The sequence below is a fragment of the Oncorhynchus masou genome, chromosome 10, assembly GCF_036934945.1.
Source record: "Oncorhynchus masou masou isolate Uvic2021 chromosome 10, UVic_Omas_1.1, whole genome shotgun sequence".
Lineage (NCBI taxonomy): Eukaryota > Metazoa > Chordata > Actinopteri > Salmoniformes > Salmonidae > Oncorhynchus > Oncorhynchus masou.
In genome coordinates, this window is record NC_088221.1 from 748,225 (window position 1) to 770,211 (window position 21,987).

At 43.6% G+C, this 21,987-nt stretch overlaps 1 protein-coding gene across 5 annotated transcripts in view; it reads right to left on the reverse strand.

Annotated features, from left to right (window-relative positions):
* Positions 1 to 20,998, reverse strand: part of lmo7a (LIM domain 7a) — a 61,175-nt gene extending 40,177 nt beyond the window's left edge. For 4 of the 5 annotated variants that reach the window (XM_064975635.1, XM_064975636.1, XM_064975634.1 and 1 more), the window contains exons 1-5: positions 20,878 to 20,998; positions 19,378 to 19,633; positions 5,594 to 5,626; positions 4,145 to 4,259; positions 1,202 to 1,338 (exon numbers count right to left, since the gene is read on the reverse strand). In XM_064975635.1, coding sequence (XP_064831707.1) covers positions 1,202 to 1,338; positions 4,145 to 4,259; positions 5,594 to 5,626; positions 19,378 to 19,595 — 503 coding nt within the window. In that variant the 5' untranslated portion in view covers positions 19,596 to 19,633; positions 20,878 to 20,998. The remainder of the gene's footprint in view (positions 1 to 1,201; positions 1,339 to 4,144; positions 4,260 to 5,593; positions 5,627 to 19,377; positions 19,634 to 20,877) is intronic. The other variant, XM_064975633.1, reaches the window with a different exon arrangement.
* Positions 20,999 to 21,987: the final 989 nt, after the last annotated feature.

Below are 21,987 nucleotides of genomic sequence, written 5' to 3' on the forward strand. Positions count from 1 at the left end.
ATGGAAAAAAAGGGAGGACAGTGAAGGAGAAAGGGAAGAGCGGGAGGAGAGAGAGAGAGAGAGAGAGAGAGAGAGAGAGAGAGGGGATGGGTAAAAAAATAGAGAGGGGATGGGCAAAATAAAACAAAGAGGGGGTAGAGGGGAGGCAGGATTAAAACCACGATTATGCTACACTTTCACACTTAGCAGAGAGACAATTACTGACTAACTTTGTATGGTCCTGTATCTGTGCCTGCATTTTCATCGACACGTGTGTTGGTGCAATCAGTACATATACAGTAAGAGGACAGTTTTGAGTGAGAGTGAAAACACACGTCTAAAAATACTGATGAGAATTCCGATGACAAAATACTTCAAACGTAGTTAAACATCTACAACCAATGAATTATGTTTCTAATTGTCTGTAAAAATGGAAGGACGTGTTCCTTGTAGGAGCATGGCTAGTCCAAATGTCATTTGGTATCTGTGTGTTAAAAGAATAAAGAGAGCATAGTAACTATAAACAGGCAGGATTTGTCCTTGAGGGTGTCTACTCTAGCAGCATATTTTTCAGTCATTGTGAGGATTCCTTCTTACATTCAGTCAATCTGCACCTTGCCATATGTAGTGTGTGCCCTTTCCTCAGTATAGTAAACCTAATATGTACTGTACTAGAGCAGGGTCAAATACATGTCAAATCCTTGAAAGTATTCAAGTTGTGCCCTTGTACCAGGCAAACCAAAACTGCACCGTCAAGGACATATTTCATTAACACCTAGTCGGCTTGAGGATTGTGAACCAGTGACTTTTCGGTTGCTGGCCCAATGCTCTTAACCACTAGGCTATCTTTAATTACATAGGTTATTGTTAGATGATTGCTAATCAACGTGGTAATTGGCATCACCTTGCCAGACAGTTTTGTCACATTAACAATGTAGTTTCCTGCAGCACATGGATTTAAAAAAGGAACTGTTTCATTTCCAGACCAGTATGTATTCAACCTAGGTGTGGTATCTACCTGTCCCCACTGTCATGTTCATAATGCACCAAATGGAAGAACAGGGAGGGACTGCCTGAACATGGAGGGATCAACTCAACACGTCCAGTAAGAAACCCTCATTTGTTTTCCGTAGGTTTTTTACATTGAGTGCCTTAATGAACGTATTGACCCTGGTGTCTAACTGTCCTCAGGTGTCTACCTGTCCTCAGGTGTCACTCTTACCTCCGGCTGGACCTCAGGAAACCACCGCTCCCTCCTCCGCTGCTCTCTGTGGTCTGCTCAATCTGCTCCCTCTCCTCTTTCTTCTTCACAATATCAGAGTTGACGCTCTTGCGACGGTTCTTCCACTTGGTGAGGTCCTGTGGAGATTAAATGCATGCTAGAGACCAGCTCAGAAACGTTCATCTTGGAAAAGCCCATGTGACACAGTTAAATCCTCTAATGGATGGCCAGGAAGGCTAGTGTAAACGTGGTTAGCTGCAGATTATAGAGCGAGAGAAAGGACTAAATTCTGAGAAAGTGTCCTATTTGTGTGAGTTTAGCTCCTCCTGCCTCTGGTCCCCTGTGTATTGGGGCCCGTGTGTGACCTAAATGCTGTGTTAAGACACCATGTTATCACGCCACAGACATACACCACAGGTCAAAAGTTGTAGAAAACCTACTATTTCAAGGGTTTCTCTTTATTTTTTACTATTTTCTACATTGTAGAATAATAGTGAAGACATCAAAACTATGAAATAACACACATATGGAATCATGTAGTAACCAAAAAAAAGTGTTAAACAAATCCAAATATATTTATACTTCAGATTCTTCAAATAGCCACCCTTTGCCTTGACAACTTTGCACACTCTTGGCATTCTCTCAACCAGCTTCACCTGGAATGCTTTTCCAATAGTCTTGAAGGAGTTTCCACATATGCTGAGCACTTGTTGGCTGCTTTTCCTTCACCTCTACAGTCTGACTCATCCTAAACCATCTCAATTGGGTTGAGGTTGGGGGATTGTGGAGGCCAGGTCATCTGATGAAGCACTCCATCACTCTCATTCTTTGCAAAATAGCTCTTACACAGCCTGGAGGTGTGTTGGATCATTGTCCTGTTGAAAAACAAATGATAGTCCCACTAAGCGAAAACCAGATGGGATGGCGTATCGCTGCAGAATGCTGTGGTAGCCATGATGGTTAAGTGTGAATTCTAAATAAATCACAGACAGTGTCACAAACAAAGCACCCCCACACCATAACACCTCCTCCTCCATGCTTTATGGTGGGAAATACATATGAAGAGATCATCCGTTAACCCACACCGCGTCTCACAAAGACACAGCGGTTGGAACCAAAAATCTCCAATTTGGACTCCAGGCCAAAGGACATTTTCCACTGGTCTAATGCTCGTGTTTCTTGACCCAAGCAAGTCTCTTCTTCTTATTGGTGTCCTTTAGTAGTGTTTTTTTTGCAGCAATTCGACCATGAAGGCCTGATTCAGAGTCTCCTCTGAACAGTTGATGTTGAGATGTGTCTGTTACTTGAACTGTGAAGCATTTATTTGAGCTGGTAACTCTAATAACCTCCGAAGAGGTAACTCTGGGTCTTCCTTTCCTCTGTCGATCCTCATGAGAGCCAGTTTCACCATAGCGCTTGATGGTTTTTGCGACCGCACTTGAAGAAACTTTGAAAGTTCTTGACATTTTCCGGATTGACTGACCTTCATGTCTTAAAGTAATGATGGACTGTTGTTTCTCTTTGCTTATTTGAGCTGTTCTTGCCATAATATGGACTTGGTCTTTAACCAAACAGGGATATCTTCTGTATACCACTGCTACCTTGTCACATCACAACTGATTGCTCAAATGCATTGAGAAAGGAAAGAAATTCCACAAATTTACTTAAGAATGCACACCTGTTAATTGAAAGGCATTCCAGGTGACTACCTCATGAAGATGCTTGAGAGAATGCCAAGAGTGTGCAAAGGTGTCATCAAGGCAAATGGTGGCTATTTGAAGAATCTCAAATAAAAAAATATAACTTAATACTTTTTTGGTTACTACATGATTTCATATGTGGTATTTCATAGTTTTGAACTCTTCACTTTTATTCTACAATGTAGAAAATAGTAAAAATAAAGACAAACCCTTAAATGAGTAGGTGTAAGAATGATGCCTTTACCAAAAACACGCACTCATATACTGCATGTTGTAGGAGTTTGTGGAATAATTACATGAATTTAGTTAGACACAGTGGAACGTTCTGGAATGACCTTGAAAGATTGGTCATCTTTCCCAGAATATTGTCTTGGTGTTATAAGCGTTTAGTTGCCACTGCAGGCCTGAGTGTATACTCAAATGAGGAAATATAGATCTAAAAGTAGGATGAGGTATTATGTGGTGATCATTAATACACAATCTCAGCTGTGCTTCCTTCAATGAAGACATTTAACGAGGGCAGTGATGTTTAAACAATTGTTTGTCTTCTCCTGAGCTCCCTCTCGCTCTCTCCACCTTTACAAAACACATTCTCCTTTCACCACACTGGGCCAAAATAGCTGTTCTCTTCAGATTTCCATTCTCCCCATATCAAATACTTACTAGGCTTATCTATCATATGTTGCTACTTGTTGACAGGTGGGATGGCTTTGACTTGTGTACTAATTTCAGACAAGGACACAATAACCATGGCCTATATATTAACATGATTGAAGACACTACAATTGGTGATGATTAAACAGGCCTAGCTCATCAATTCGTTATGTCTTGATTATTATATTAGGGAGGGTTTAAGTCAAGTGTAACAGCAGTCTTTTGGGTTGAATGTGTGCGACCCCTGGTGGTGAGCGGACATGTGGGGCATACAGGGTTCATTTGGCACCAAACCTAACCAAAGGGCGAACACAGGGAGGGACTAGCAGGGGTGTATCCATTAGTGTACACTGTCGAAAAACGCTTTGCAAGGGAAAACGTATTGCAACCAAAACGAGGGTTTCTATTGGACAAATAGAGGTAGGTCCTTCCCAGTTTCATCCTGTTTGGTTCCTAGTGAATACACCCCAGGATATCCTAATCCAATAATAAACACACATTTTTATTTAGCATTACAAAACATTTTGTTACATTATGCCTACTGAACACAGCCCAGGTGTGTGGTGGTTGCAGGTATATATACACTCACATCCTGCCACTGGTCCTCGTTCTCCTTGACCTGCTCTCTGATCTTCTGTAGCTCCTCGTAGCATACCTGCTTCAGTGCTGCCTGGTCCACTGCAAGGTCTGTCATTGATTTGCTCCTACACACCGCCAGGGAAGAGGGTTTAAAGGTTCGGGTTCAGTGTCAACTCAGTTACAGGCATTGGACCACCAGCGAGGAGCATAAACCTACTGTGCACAAGACTGATGTTAGTCATAAAGTAGGCTATAAATGTATGCATCAAATCCACTCCTATCCCAGAATTCTGGGACACTTGCATTCCTTCACACTAACATAGTGCTATAGTGAAATAAGGTCAGTAACAGACTACTGTGCAAATCATGATGTCAATAGGACATACCAATCAGAAATGTGCTCAAAAGGTGTAGCAACAATGGTATGTTCAACTAAATCTCAATTCAATTAACTGTGATTTTCAACTGCAACATACTTTTAAACAACGTTTTTTTATTGTAAGTACACAGTAAACCAATACCATTTCAAGGTTCAACATTCATTAATAATATTGAAAGAAAAACATCTACTTAACACTATTAAGACTAAAAAGTATCACAAACAACACGTATGTTGTATTAGTACACGTAACAACATGTATTAGTAAGCAAACATATAAACAACAGTTGAGTCACAAAACACAAGCTAATGCGGTTTTAGGCTAATGGGTTAGAAAACACAAGCTAATGCGGTTTTAGGCTAATGGGTTAGAAAACACAAGCTAATGCTGTTTTAGGCTAATGGGTTAGAAAACACAAGCTAATGCTGTTTTAGGCTAATGGGTTAGAAAACACAAGCTAATGCTGTTTTAGGCTAAAGGATTAAAAAACACAAGCTAATGTGGTTTTAGGCTAATGGGTTAGAAAACACAAGCTAATGCGGTTTTAGGCTAAGGGGTTAGAAAACACAAGCTAATGCGGTTTTAGGCAAATGGGTTAGAAAACACAAGCTGTATATCTCAGCCATCCCTTTCATACAAAAAAAGCTTTCGAAGTTGACTTGGCCAAAAACATTCACTCTGACTTACCTGTGAACTTCTGAATCATAATGCTATAAATATATCTTTCTGTTACACAAAACCAACCTATTACGGTAGTCTACAACCTGTGCTTCAACAATTATAACTCTTAGCTGTACATAATACATAGTATGTTTGATTGGATGACAGCATATTGGTATTGTGTGTACAATCCTCTCACTCCACTTTGTTGCTTTGTCAATAGAGATTTGTGGAGCTTGCTGTGTCCCACCCCCCTTGGCTTGGCCCTACATCACTCAATCCCCAGCAATGTGTCAGTGTCAGCGTATAGCAGTCAGCCAGCGAGTGAGGGCGCTAGTAAACGAGAGCAGCAACACAAAGGCAAAAGCGGAGAGTAAGCGACCAGGCCACATTCCTTGGAATAGACATAGTCAACTCACCCTTCGTTAGCAACGGCGCGCTTTTGGAGCAGTCTAGGAGAACCAGAGAAGAGAACCACACAGACAAAAATGTCACATTTGGGCCAGACTTCTTTTCCCTATTCTGGGAGTAAGTAGAGGTAAAGTGATTCCTAACCACTGTCTGGGGGTTCTTCTCTCACTCTAATGGTTAATGTCAGGATTGGTGGTAAAGTAACCTGTGTTAAGGGATGGCTAATGCCACTCTACTTTCTCCTGGGGTTTTGGTTTCCTTTTTGTTGAAGGTGGCTTTGTATCACAGTTAAAGTATCCCCTTCTTTTGGGTGGGTTTGGGTGGGTGGGTGGGTAGGTGGGTAGGTAGGTAGGTAGGTAGGTAGGTAGGTAGGTAGGTAGGTAGGTAGGTAGGTGTAACTGAAAACTCTACAGGAGTCTACATGAGGTAAATACATCCAGATGCCTCAGACACATTTTAAATCTCTCCTTGTCCCAGTCAGTAATCCCAACATGTTTCAAGCTGACCACCATTGTCCCTGTTCCCATGAACTCCAAGGAAACGTGCCTAAATGACTCCCGACCTGTAGCATTCACATCTGTAATGATGAAGTGCTTTGGAAGGCTGGTCATGACACACAGCACCATCCCAGACACCCTGGACCCACTCCAATTCGCCCCAACAGATCCACAGATGATGCAATCTTAATTGCACTTCACACTGCCCTCTCCCACCTGAACAAGAGTGGAAATAACTACAGTGGACTCCAAAAGTAGACAAAAAGACAGAGAAAATGTTGTTGTTGTTTTGGCTCTGTACTCTAGCACTTTACATTTGAAATGATGCAATGACTGAGGTTAAAGTGCAGACTGTCTAACTTCAATTTGACGGTATTGTCATCCATATCAGCTCAACTGTTTAGAAATAACATCACTTTTTGTACACAGTCCCCCTATTTTAGGGGACCAAAAGTATTCACTTGTATGTCTATTAAAGTAGTCAAAAATGTAGTATTTGGAACCATATTCCTAGCACGCAATGAAAACATCAAGCTTGTGACTCTACAAACTTGTTGGATGCATTTGGTGTTTGTTTTGGTTGTGTTTCAGATGATTTTGTGCCCAATAGATATTAATGGTAAATAATAGATTGTGTCATTTGAGTAACTTTTATTGTAGATAAGAACAGAATATCTTTCTAAACACTTCTACATTAATGTGGATGCTGCTGTTACATTCCTCAGCTAGAAAAACAAAATGTCGCTCAAACAGAAGAGGGAACACTAAAGGGAACACTAAAATAACACATCCTAGATCTGAATGAATGAAATATTCTTATTAAACATTTTTTTCTTTACATAGTTGAATGTGCTGACAACAAAATCACACAAAAATTATCAATGGAAATCAAATTTATCAACCCATGGAGGTCTGGATTTGGAGTCACACTCAAAATTAAAGTGGAAAACCACACTACAGGTTGATCCAACTTTGATGTAATCTCCTTAAAACAAGTCAAAATGAGGCTCAGTAGTGTGTGGCCTCCACGTGCCTGTATGACCTCCCTACAACGCCTGGGCATGCTCCTGATGAGGTTGTGGATGGTCTCCTGAGGGATCTCCTCCCAGACCTGGACTAAAGCATCCGCCAACTCCTGGACAGTCTGTGGTGCAACATGGCATTGGTGGATGGAGCGAGACATGATGTCCCAGATGTGCTCAATTGGATTCAGGTCTGGGGAACGGGCGGGCCAGTCCATAGCATCAATGCCTTCCTCTTGCAGGAACTGCTGACACACTCCAGCCACATGAGGTCTAGCATTGTCTTGCATTAGGAGGAACCCAGGGCCAACTGCACCAGCATATGGTCTCGGTACCTAATGGCAGTCAGGCTACCTCTGGCGAGCACATGGAGGGCTGTGCGGCCCCCCAAAGAAATGCCACCCCACACCATGACTGACCCACCGCCAAACCGGTCATGCTGGAGGATGTTGCAGGCAGCAGAACATTCTCCACTGCGTCTCCAGACTGTCACATGTGCTCAGTGTGAACCTGCTTTCATCTGTGAAGAGCACAGGGCGCCAGTGGCATAATTGCCAGTCTTGGTGTTCTCTGGCAAATGAAAAACGTCCTGCACGGTGTTGGGCTGTAAGCACAACACCCACCTGTGGACGTCAGGCCCTCATACCACCCTCATGGAGTCTGTTTCTGACCGTTTGAGCAGACACATGCACATTTGTGGCCTGCTGGAAGTCATTTTGCAGGGCTCTGGCAGTGCTCCTCCTGCTCCTCCTTGCACAAAGGCGGAGGTAGCGGTCCTGCTGCTGGGTTGTTGCCCTCCTACGGCCTCCTCCACGTCTCCTGATGTACTGGCCTGTCTCCTGGTAGCGCCTCCATGCTCTGGACACTACGCTGACAGACACAGCAAACCTTCTTGCCACAGCTCACATTGACGTGCCATCCCGGATGAGCTGCAAGCTGCAAGGGCTCGTAAGCAAGCATTTCACAGTAAAGTCTATACCCGTTGTATTTGGCGCGTGTGACAAATCTAATTTGATTTGATTTTAAATGGATAGTTTTTTGTGTGTGTAAATGCTGTGTGTGTGTTAGTGATAAGGAACGTGCATGTGTGTTTGTGAGTGTGTGTACACGGAATGTGTTTTCACGTGGCCATGGACTCAAGAGTGGCTGGCAACAACTTTCACCCGTCACACAGCATTGGGAAATTTCATGTTTTCATGTCTTCCTTAGTAACAAACCTGCACTCCATTATCATCTACCGCTACTGTGCAGACCTGGGTTCAAATACTATAAAAAAAAATACTTTGAGAGTTGATTTCAAATAGTATTTGAACCCAGGTCTGTTTTGGTGTAGTGTCTTGGTGACAGTATGGGGTTTATCTCGGAAATCCAGGAATAAAATTTAGCTTATTTGAATTAGATTTTCGATTTGGTTCTGGGGGGAGATTATACAGTGCATTCGGAAAGTATTCAGACCCCTCAACTTTTTCCACGTTTTGTTACATTACAGCCTTAATCTAAAATTAAACCCAAAAGAGAAATCCCTCAATCTGCACACAATACCCTATTATTGACAAAGTAAAAAACAGTGTGTGAAAAATCACATTTACACAAGTATTCAGACCCTTTGCACAATACTTTTTTGAAGAACCTTTGGTAGCAATTACAGCCTTGAGTCTTCTTGGATATGACGCTACAAGCTTGGCACACCTGTATTTTGGAAGATTCTCCCATTCATCTGCAGATCCTCTCAAGCTGTCAGGTTGGATGGGAAGGTTTGCTGCACCGCTATCTTCGATCGGGTTCAAGTCCAGGCTCTGGCTGGGCCACTCTAGGACATTCAGAGACGTATCCCATAGCCACTCATGTGCTGTCTTGGCTGTGTGCTCATGGTCATTGTCCTGTTGGAAGGTGAACCTTCACCCCAGTCTGAGGTCCTGAGCGCTCTGTAGCAGGTTTACATCAAGGATGTCTCTGTACTTTGCTCCGTTAATCTTTCCCTCTCCCAGACCCTGCCGCTGAAATACATCCCCAAAGCATGATGCTGCCACCACCATGCTTCACCGTAGGGATGGTGCCAGGTTTCCTCCAGACGTGACGCTTGGCATTCAGGCAAAAGAGTTCAATCTTGGTTTCATCAGACCAGAGAATCTTGTTTCTCACGGTCTGAGAGTCCTTAGGTGCCTTTTGACAAACTCCAAGCGGGCAGTCATTTGCCTTTTACTGAGGAGTGCCTTCCGTCTGGCCAGTCTACCATAATGGCCTGATTGATGGAGTGCTGCAGAGATGGTTGTCCTTCTGGAAGGTTCTCCCATCTCCAAAGAGGAACTCTGGAGATCTGTCAAAGTGACCATTGGGTTCTTGGTCACCTCCCTGACCAAGGCCCTCTTCCCCCAATTGTTCAGTTTGGCCGGGCGGCCAGCTCTAGAAAGAGTATTGGTGGTGGCAAACATCTTCCGTTTAAAAATGATGGAGGACACTGTGTTCTTGGGGACCTTCAATGCTGCAGAAATGTTTTGGTACCCTTCCCCAGATCTGTGCCTCAACACAATCAGGTCTCGGAGCTCTACGGACAATTCCTTCGACATGGCTTGGTTTTTAATCTGACATGCACTGTCAACTGTGGGACCTTATATAGACAGGTGTGTGCCTTTCCAAATCATGTCTAATTAATTGAATTTACCACAGGTGGACTCCAATCAAGTTGTAGAAACATGTCACGGATGATCAATGGAAACAGGATGCACCTGAGCTCAATTTCGAGGTATTAGGTAGGTAATAGGGTATTTTGGGATTTTATTTTTAATACATCTGCAAAAAAATTGTTTATGGTGTATTGTGTGTAGATTGATGGGAAAAAATATTGAATCCATTTTAGAATAATGCTGTAATGTAACAAAATGTGGAGAAAGTCAAGGGTCCTGAAACTTTCCAAATGCACTGTATAATTTATGAGTAAAGATACTAACAAGACCAAGACCTCCCTAAATGGAAACTCTCAGCCAAAGCTTGGGTCAAATGTCCCCTCCCCTTCCGAAATTCAAAAGATGCAACACCTGCGAAATCATATCCAAATGATCAGTGATGAAAAAATCTGCGCAGAAACAAAGTTCCTTGTTAGTTGTCCCACAGTCTGTTGACAGACGCCATGATGTCATCCTATGTTACGTGCGTCTGGGAGATTAGCTTGAGTCAATAGCTTGAGTTATAAACTCAGCAAAAAAGAGAAATGTCCTCTCACTGTCAACTGCGTTTATTTTCAGCAAACTTAACACGTGTAAATATTTGTATGAACATAACAAGAGTCAACACCTGAGACATACACTTAACATGTTCCACAGACATGACTAACAGGAATGAAATAATGTGTCACTGAACAACGGGGGGGTCAAAATAAAAAGTAAAAGCCAGAATCTGGTGTGGCCACCAGCTGCAGTGCATCTCCTCCTCATGGACTGCACCAGATTTGCCAGTTCTTGCTGTGAGATGTTACCCCACTCTTCCAAGGCACCTGCAAGTTCCCGGACATTTTGGGGGGGAATGGCCCAAGCCCTCACCCTCCGATCCAACAGGTCCCAGACGTGCTCAATGGGATTGAGATCCGGGCTCTTTGCTGCCATGGCAGAACACTGACATTCCTGTATTGCAGGAAATCACGCACAGAACGAGCAGTATGGCTGGTGGCATTGTCATGCTGGAGGGTCATGTCAGGATGAGTCTGCAGGAAGGGTACCACATGAGGGAGGAGGATATCTTCCGTGTAACGCACAGCGTTGAGACTGTCTGCAATGAAAAATCGATCCCGCTCCAGAGTACAGGCCTCGGTGTAACGGTCATTCCCTCGACGATTAACGCAAATTCGACCATCACCCCTGGTGAGACAAAACCGCGACTCGTCAGTGAAGTGCACTTTTTGCCAGTCCTGTCTGGTCCAGCGATGGTGGGTTTGTGCCCATAGGCAACATTGTTGCCAGTGATATCTGGTGAGGACCTGCCTTACAACAGGCCTATTGCGGACAGTCTGAGCACTGATGGGGAGGGATTGTGCATTCCTGGTGTAACTCTGGCAGTTGTTGTTGCCATCTTGTACCTGTCCCGCATGTGTGATGTTCAGATGTACCGATCCTGTGCAGGTGTTGTTACACGTTGTCTGCCACTGCGAGGACAATCAGCTGTCTGTCCTGTCTCCCTGTAGCGCTGTCTTAGGCGTTGCAATTCATTGCCCTGTCCACATCTGCAGTCCTCATGCCGCCTTGCAGCATGCCTAAGGCACGTTCACACAGATGAGCAGGGTCCCTGGGCATCTTTCTTTTTGTGTTTTTCAGAGTCAGTAGAAAGGCCTCTTTATTGTTTTAAGTTTTCATAACTGTGACCTTTATTGCCTTCCGTCTGTAAGCGGTGAGTGTCTTAACGACCGTTCCACAGGTGCATGTTCATTAATTGTTTATGGTTCATTGAACAAGCATGAGAAACAGTGTTTAAACCCTTCACAATGAAGATCTGTGAAGTTATTTGTATTTTTCCGAATTATCTTTGAAAGAAAGGGTCCTGAAAAAGGGACGTTTCTTTTTTTGCTGAGTTTATATATTGTAGAGCTTACCCATGTTCAAACCCCTTTTCGCCCCACTGTGCGAATACTGCTCCCTGCTGCCCAAGTCAATGTGAAGTTACCTGCTGTTGAGAGGAGACACTGGGTGTTTCTCAATATGCTTACTCCCGTGCTCCACTCGCTCATGCTCTGAGTGTATTCTCAAAGGACGTTCTCTTGAGTATGTTCTTGTGAGGATGAGAGTGTGGAGAATGCATAAAATATTACATTTGAGAAGCACTCGTACTCCCCCTACTGCATTATTTTGGGTTAGAGCATTAGACCAATAACTGAAAGGTTGCAAGATCAAATCCCTGAGCTGACAAGGTAAAACAAAATCTGTCGTTCTGCCCCTGAACAAGGCGGTTAACCCACTGTTCCTAGGCAGTCCCTGTAAATAAGAATTTGTTCTTAACTGACATGCCAAGTTAAATAAAGGTACACGTTTTTTTTAAATCCTCACGCTACACCTCCCTATTCACTGAACCTTGTTCCAGCCAGGACAATGGCAAAAGAGAATAAACAAGATGCACACAAAGCAAACTTTTACTAATTATCAGCTAACTAAAAGTGAAACGTAATAATCTAGATAGCCAGCTAGTTTACAAGGCAAAACTCCTACAGCCAATTCTTCATGGTTAGCTAACTAGCCCGACAGTTAGCCCTATTGACTTACTATGGGCTATTGATCCATGCACACTTCAGTGGGTATCGTAGGCAGGTAAACATGCCAACATTAACACAGTATGTGTTTATTAAGGTATCAAGATAAAATAATGTAGTCAGGCAATATGAGATGTGAATTGGTAATATTTCCGAAGTCAGAGATTATTTTCTCTCGCTTCAATAGCCGTCATTGATTTCAATACATTTTGCTTCCTTTTTTATACATGGTACGTCATATTTCTGTGCATACTTTTCATTGAGGCTTGCGTCGATCTATGCATGTTTCAAATAATGTACAAATGGAGTACACATGCGAAAAGTGCCCGCCGTGCTCTGTTTTGCATACTTTGATTTTGACTCATGCGCTAACTCTCCCGTGCGCCAATTTGCATGCTCTGAGCAAGGTAGGATGCATATTGAGAAACACCCACTGTGTTATTCAAATAGTGGTGACATCTTTTTAAATTCACCGTCAAAGTCAATTCACGAACAGAAAAATTCAGAATTGTATAGCATGTATGGTTTCAGAAAATACCACAACCTGGGTTTAAAAAAGGCAATTTGTTTATCCTACGACCTAATCGATCAATCCACTTCCTCAAAAGCTGAATATAAACATTTAAAACAACCAAGGTCTTTTTAAGCAGTGGGTTATGTTGTTACATTTCCACCCCTGGTGGAATGTTTATGTGTTCAAAATACAGTTACAGTCAAATAGTCTTTTATAAACATGTTCCAGTAAGTATGTGAGGTTTGGTTCTTGGGATAGAATGAACCCTTCTATGAGGAAAGCACCACTCGGTAACAAGAAATATCCACATGCTTAATTAAGTTACCTGACTAACCCTTCTATGAGGAAAGCACCACTCGGTAACAAGGCATATCCACATGCTTAATTAAGTTACCTGACTAACCCTTCTATGAGGCAAACACCACTCGGTAACAAGACATATCCACATGCTTAATTAAGTTACCTGACTAACCCTTCTCTGAGGCAAGCACCACTCGGTAACAAGGCATATCCACATGCTTAATTAGGTTACCTGACTAACCCTTCTATGAGGCAAGCACCACTCGGTAACAAGGCATATCCACATGCTTAATTAAGTTACCTGACTAACCCTTCTATGAGGCAAACACCACTCGGTAACTAGACATTCTACGAGGCAAGCACCACTCGGTAACAAGAAATATCCACATGCTTAATTAAGTTACCTGACTAACCCTTCTATGAGGCAAGCACCACTCGGTAACAAGGCATATCCACATGCTTAATTAAGTTACCTGACTAACCCTTCTCTGAGGCAAGCACCACTCGGTAACAAGGCATATCCACATGCTTAATTAAGTTACCTGACTAACCCTTCTATGAGGCAAGCACCACTCGGTAACAAGGCATATCCACATGCTTAATTAAGTTACCTGACTAACCCTTCTATGAGGCAAACACCACTCGGTAACTAGACATTCTACGAGGCAAGCACCACTCGGTAACAAGAAATATCCACATGCTTAATTAAGTTACCTGACTAACCCTTCTATGAGGCAAGCACCACTCGGTAACAAGGCATATCCACATGCTTAATTAAGTTACCTGACTAACCCTTCTCTGAGGCAAGCACCACTCGGTAACAAGGCATATCCACATGCTTAATTAAGTTACCTGACTAACCCTTCTATGAGGCAAACACCACTCGGTAACTAGACATTCTATGAGGCAAGCACCACTCGGTAACAAGAAATATCCACATGCTTAATTAAGTTACCTGACTAACCCTTCTATGAGGCAAGCACCACTCGGTAACAAGGCATATCCACATGCTTAATTAAGTTACCTGACTAACCCTTCTCTGAGGCAAGCCCCACTCTGGTAACAAGGCATATCCACATGCTTAATTAAGTTACCTGACTAACCCTTCTATGAGGCAAGCCCCACTCTGGTAACAAGGCATATCCACATGCTTAATTAAGTTACCTGACTAACCCTTCTCTGAGGCAAGCACCACTCGGTAACAAGGCATATCCACATGCTTAATTAAGTTACCTGACTAACCCTTCTATGAGGCAAACACCACTCGGTAACTAGACATTCTATGAGGCAAGCACCACTCGGTAACAAGAAATATCCACATGCTTAATTAAGTTACCTGACTAACCCTTCTATGAGGCAAGCACCACTCGGTAACAAGGCATATCCACATGCTTAATTAAGTTACCTGACTAACCCTTCTCTGAGGCAAGCACCACTCGGTAACAAGGCATATCCACATGCTTAATTAAGTTACCTGACTAACCCTTCTCTGAGGCAAGCCCCACTCTGGTAACAAGGCATATCCACATGCTTAATTAAGTTACCTGACTAACCCTTCTATGAGGCAAGCCCCACTCTGGTAACAAGGCATATCCACATGCTTAATTAAGTTACCTGACTAACCCTTCTCTGAGGCAAGCACCACTCGGTAACAAGGCATATCCACATGCTTAATTAAGTTACCTGACTAACCCTTCTCTGAGGCAAGCCCCACTCTGGTAACAAGGCATATCCACATGCTTAATTAAGTTACCTGACTAACCCTTCTCTGAGGCAAGCCCCACTCTGGTAACAAGGCATATCCACATGCTTAATTAAGTTACCTGACTAACCCTTCTCTGAGGCAAGCCCCACTCTGGTAACAAGGCATATCCACATGCTTAATTAAGTTACCTGACTAACCCTTCTCTGAGGCAAGCACCACTCGGTAACAAGGCATATCCACATGCTTAATTAAGTTACCTGACTAACCCTTCTCTGAGGCAAGCCCCACTCTGGTAACAAGGCATATCCACATGCTTAATTAAGTTACCTGACTAACCCTTCTCTGAGGCAAGCCCCACTCTGGTAACAAGGCATATCCACATGCTTAATTAAGTTACCTGACTAACCCTTCTCTGAGGCAAGCCCCACTCTGGTAACAAGGCATATCCACATGCTTAATTAAGTTACCTGACTAACCCTTCTCTGAGGCAAGCCCCACTCTGGTAACAAGGCATATCCACATGCTTAATTAAGTTACCTGACTAACCCTTCTCTGAGGCAAGCCCCACTCTGGTAACAAGGCATATCCACATGCTTAATTAAGTTACCTGACTAACCCTTCTCTGAGGCAAGCCCCACTCGGTAACAAGGCATATCCACATGCTTAATTAGGTTACCTGACTAACCCTTCTCTGAGGCAAGCAGCACTCGGTAACAAGGCATATCCACATGCTTAATTAAGTTACCTGACTAACCCTTCTCTGAGGCAAGCACCACTCGGTAACAAGGCATATCCACATGCTTAATTAAGTTACCTGACTAACCCTTCTCTGAGGCAAGCAGCACTCGGTAACAAGGCATATCCACATGCTTAATTAAGTTACCTGACTAACCCTTCTCTGAGGCAAGCACCACTCGGTAACAAGGCATATCCACATGCTTAATTAAGTTACCTGACTAACCCTTCTCTGAGGCAAGCAGCACTCGGTAACAAGGCATATCCACATGCTTAATTAAGTTACCTGACTAACCCTTCTCTGAGGCAAGCAGCACTCGGTAACAAGACATATCCACATGCTTAATTAAGTTACCTGACTAACCCTTCTATGAGGCAAGCACCACTCGGTAACTAGACATATCCACATGCTTAATTAAGTTACCTGACTAACCCTTCTCTGAGGCAAGCCCCACTCTGGTAACAAGGCATATCCACATGCTTAATTAAGTTACCTGACTAACCCTTCTCTGAGGCAAGCACCACTCGGTAACAAGGCATATCCACATGCTTAATTAAGTTACCTGACTAACCCTTCTCTGAGGCAAGCAGCACTCGGTAACAAGGCATATCCACATGCCATTTAGGGCATGTCAACAACAGACAGAAAAGTGTTCTTAGAACTAAATAGCTCTCACACACACACACACACACACACACACACACACACACACACACACACACACATCAAACGGGGGGGTGTAAGAAGAAAACAACCATACACAATTCAGAGATTCCAGGCTCTATCTCAAATGGCACACTATTCCCTATATAGTGCACTACTTTTCACTAGAGCCTTAAAATGGCAGCCCTATGTTGCTCTGGACAAAAGTAATGGCCTATATAGGGTTTGGAGTGCCACATGAGATTTTCCCTGAGAGCAACAGGCACTGAAGCGGTATTGTTGTTTCGACTGTCATTCTAGTTCCTAAGTGTTCAGAAAGGCTAACTTCTCAATCATCATCATACTCTTCTTGTATCTCAGCCGGCTCGCCTCCCTAATCGCCAATATCTTCTGCAGGTTGACCTCGCTACAGGTAGAGGGCACAGACCGACCATCGGATTGGCTTATGTACCTAGATATGACCTCTGACCTTGGATACCCACTGCCCTCACCTCCACCCAGAGCACCACCCCAAACTTCCTCAGCAGCATGTAGTCCATTTTGGGGTGCCCATCCCCTCTTTGCTCCCGGTTCTCCCCACCCTCAGCCTCTTGGGTCAAGCGGGCATTGCCCATGGCTCAGGTTGGACATCGGGTGGTAGCGGTCAGCAGCACCCAACAGTGGTCTCCACCGCCGACCATCTTGGGGCGGATTTACCTTCTGAAAGATGACGCCGTCCCGCTCGATGTCGGGGATGATGGTCTTGATGGTGGTTTTCATGCCTCAGGAGGGCACGCTTCATTCATTTGACCAGCCGGGGCACCAAGGTGCGGTCGCTCCTGGGGAGTACCACCGGGAGCGCTCAACGTACGGGATGTTAGTGGGTTTCAGTTTGGGGGGCTGGTAGGGGCAGTGTGTGGTGGCTAAGTGTTGTAAGTACTGGAGGGAGGTGGGGGGGGGGCAGTAGCAGAGAGAAGATAGATCAAAAGAAAAAAGGAAGGTTGTGTTGGATTTAAAACAGGGCTCCATCAACCAGGGGACCTTTTAATAGTATCCAGAAGCAGCTTATTCATATCGTAAGTGTTTGGCAAACACAGTACTATGGCTGTGTCCGAACACCAATACTTCCCAGATAGCTTGTTTGGTTCATTGGAAATTGTGTGAACAACCATTGGTTCTGCGACCATTGGTTCCTGACCATTAAAACCATTAAAAGTTCATTAAACGTTCTGAGAACGGAAGTGTTAATTTCGCCTGTTTTGGGAACTTTACTTTTTAGGTTGCAGTGAGGTTATGATGAACGTTTTACTATGGTTCCCTGAAAGTTTTCCTGGAAGGACATTATAGGTTATTTTAAAGTAACTAAATAACCTTCTGGGAACATGTTTCAATAAGATTTTTAGTTACACGGCTAGCTAGTTTGGATTAACTGAACACCAAGCACAGATAGGACACATGGAAATTAGGCATTAATCATGGAAATACATTTATGTTTTATTGTGGCACGGCGTCAGTGAGATTTAAACCTATGATTTTCTCTTCTCTATCCATGGAATCCGTCCACTTTGCCACCAGTATGGAGCTACAGTAGCATGCTATGTTTTTTTTACTCATATAAACCTGTTCATTTATGTCTGTTCAAACCAACCCCATTTCAAAGGAAACAAGAACTCATAAAGATCAGGTGTGGCCAATTAGTGGGTGCGGCCAACACACCTGAACACAGTTCACGAGAAAAAGGTTAGAGAGAGTTTTGGTGATGCCGAGAATGGAATGTGTATGTTTTTAAACAACGTTCTTAGAACGTTCTCTGAACGTTACGAAAGCTTTCATGTGGTTTCTATGGAAAGTTTTCGTTCTCGGAACAATGAGAACATGACTTTAAATAGAACCATGAGGAAAGCTGTAGGAAATGTTATGCTGACGTTGTGAAATTCCCACAGAAAAACGTTGTTTATTCACATATTCTGAACTATTTGTGAACATTCCCAATGTTCCTAGAACATTACCAAAATGGAAAATAATTGTAACCATGTTTGAACTTTTAGGAATCATTCTGTTTAAGTAACGAAATACCAAGACAATTGTTTTTTTTGTTAAGTTCCTTAAAATGTGCTGACAATGTTCCAAAGCCAAGCAACGATCCTACACCATTCTGAGAAAGTTGTGGGATGGTTTTATGCATAATAACCATAGGACAACCACACTCTCACAAAGCTCAAAGAAACATATGGTTTTCAGAACATTATGTGTAAAATGGGTTACGTCCTCAGATGAGTAGTATGTTGATATTTGTTGCTTACTGAATATATTTTTACTAAGCGGTATGTTTTAAATAGAATGTAGTACGATTAGGACACAGTTTAAGTAAGTAGTAGGCAGGCCATATTTCAGACACGGCCAGTATCTTAACATATGTTCAGATGCAAATTGGACTAAACAGCAAGACAGCAAAGTGATTATTCCTCAGTATAATATAACTGGTACAACTCTCAAAACAAACTGCTCTTCAAGGCATGGAAGAACAATGTTATTAGCTTAGCTTTGTAGTACTGTATCGCTGTTAGTACGAAAACAATCTAGAGTGCTCCTGTGATGTTACAATCAATGGAAAAGCTGCATCGACCTTTGACCGGCAGCGTGGTGGCTAGTGTGGGTGGAGCCATTAGGTGCATAGGGAGAGGGGGGAGGTGCCGGAAGAGGGTGGGGCTGAGGAGAGCCAGCGACTGACATGCAGTCCACCAGACTTCATTCGGTTACAGCCCAGGGGAGAGGAGAGGGTTTAGGAAAGAGAAAGAGAGAGGGAGTGGGGAGGAGAGAGGTCAGACAGGTGGAATCAACACAGTGAAGTAGTGTAAAAGTAGAGTGAAGCAGTGCAGACCCACGTTTTATGAATGAGAATGGAATCACTAACCAACAAAAAAAGGCTAACGGGAATCACTGGAAACGGTTGTGATAAAGTAATGTAAGCATGTGCCATTAAAAATAGTGGAGGGAAGAAAGAGTAAGGAAATGAGCCCCATCCCTCTGGATAACTTAACCATTGAGAGATCTAAAAGAATTTGCTAGAGCAGCACCTGCGGTCAAAGATTAGAGGCAGCTGATTTCTGATGTATAGGCTACAGATGTGTGTATGACTCTTCTACCTGGTGAAGGTGCCATCTTCCTCCGTGTACATGGGGCTGGCCCAGCTCCGGCGGCTGTCCTCATGGCGCTCGGCCCGCTTCTTGCGTAGCGGCGCTGGCACATAGGCCGCTGGCTTGTCCTTGGTGGGCAGGAACTGGTTGAACTGCGTGGTCGTTTTCGGCTCGATGACCAGCGAGCGGCGGTAGTGCAGTGAATCCTTGTTACTGTCTGCCGCCATCCTGAAGACTGAGTCCGTCTCCGCGACACTCTCACAACCTGGGGGAGGAGAGGTGGGGGATGAGGAGATAGACAGAAGGAAAAGGGGTCAAATTGAGGTGCGAGGTGAAGGAAGAGGGGAGGGGAAGGACAGTGGAGATTAGAGGGGCAGGAAAGAGTAAGAGGGAGGGCTCTGAGAGAGGGGAGAGAAGAGGTGAAAGACAGAATGGACAAGTGGAGACCAGGAAGGGAGGTGAGGGGAATGGTGGGAGGAGGGAGGAAAAGGCAGTGGAGAGCAGAGAATGGAAGAGGGTAGAGTTCAGAGGTCGGTTCAGGAGGAGAGACAGGGAAAAGGTCGGAATAGTAGAAGTCTACTAAGTGTTGTTTGCGATATAATTGTCTGGCAGATAAAATAGGGAATCTGGTCAGCTCTATACTTAAAGGGATACTTTGGGATTTTGGGAATGAGGCCCTTTATCTATGTCCTTAAAGTCAAATGAACTCATGCTAACAGTGGCTCACAAAACTTCCAATAACTTCCTTCATACTGGACACAGAGACAATAAAAACAGTCCATCTGACTCTGAACCTTTCACCTCACTGAACACCTCACTAAAATTCTGAACCGTTCACCTCACTGAACACACACCAGTACAAGGGTAGAGGGGGTGGTGCGCATTGCTTTGGGAACAGAGGCCTATTACCCCCTCCTTGCTTAATTTACAGGATGGTGTGGAAGCATCTGGAATGTATCTCTGGTCTGTCGCTCACAGTGGGAGCCAAGTCTCTCTCTAATTACTGACTGAAACGCTAAACTAGTCCACCCACTGTCAAATGCCAACAAAGACCTGGTATCAGTAAAATCAACATGCTCAGTGTGAACTTCACAGATGACCTCAGATAGTCCAAAATAAACAAATAGATACCCACCCTTGAAATAGCATCACGTTAACACTACCACTCAACATTTCAGACTAAGATATAGAGGCTAAAGGTATACTGCTAAGAGCCTAAAACACAGCATAAAAAGTCAAACCTAAACACACTCAAGTCCTGTCCGACTGGGGTGCATGATAATTGAGATTGATGTGTGTGCGTACGTGCGTGCGTGCGTGTGTGTAGAAGCATAACAAAGTAGAACCAAACACACACACACAACTCAAGTCCTGTCCGATTGAGATTGACATGTGTGTGTCAGTCTGTCTGTGAGTGAGTGAGTGAGTGAGTGAGTGAGTGAGTGAGTGAGTGAGTGAGTGAGTGAGTTGAGTGAGGTGAGTGAGGTGAGTGAGTGTGTTGGTCCATACCCTCACTGCTGCTTTGAGCGTGTTGTCAGGGATCTGCTGTGTGGTCTAGAACCCTGTGTCCTCCTCCTCTCAGTATAGGTAGGTAATATATCCTCTCTCCCACTATACCAGCTGTCTCTGAAACCACTGTCTCTTCTCTAAATCTTCTGCTGCTGCTGGCTCTCTGGCCGGATGATTCCTCAAGTGCCTGCAATACACACACACACGAACAAACACAATCGTGAGCTCACACCCTGAAAGAAAGAGCGATGTGTTTTTCAGTCATTTAACTCCTTAGGGTTATCCTCCCCAGGTACATGATAACACACACAGACAAATAATTGATTCCCATTCAAAATCCTATTTTCCCAAACCCTAAAACTATCCCTAACCATAACTCTAACCTTTACACCAAATCCCCAACTGTAATTCTGACCGTAATTCTAACCCTAACCTAAACCTAAAATATCCTTTTTCCTTGTGGGATCCTACGAAATGTCCCTGTTCTACTATCCTTGTGAGGACCCCCCCCTCTCCAGAACAGTGAATATTGTGATGTCATTCATCCCAAGTCACAAGATTTCCCTAAATTACTGAAGACACCCAGCCATCTCACCCAACACACGCTTCTGATGACCGGAACTCTGACCCCTAACTGTTTTCCAGTCAGTCATGCAGGCACAGCCAATATGCCATGCTCTGTGTGATGATGACGACACTGATAGCTGTTTACAGTCTAAAGGGCTTAGCGTAAGAACACAAACAAGGCCTGCCCAGCTAACATAAAACGTTCCCACAACCAGAGAACTTTAAGAGTCTCATTAGGTCATTAACTAATGATTTCATAGGAATGTTCCCGTGATGTATACGGAATGTTTCCAAGAGACCATTCCCTTAATGTCAAGTAGAACTTACCCAGAACATGGTTACCATGTATTCAGAACATAATACATTCATGTTCTAGACACGTTTCATGGGAATGTTACAAGAACATTCATATGTCCAGTTTTCTGTGGGTTAGGAAAATATTCCATCAACGTCCCACCAAACATACACAGAATATGGTTGCTATGTTCTCAGAACATAAGATATGAATGTTCTAGACACGTTTCATGGGAATAACATTTCTGT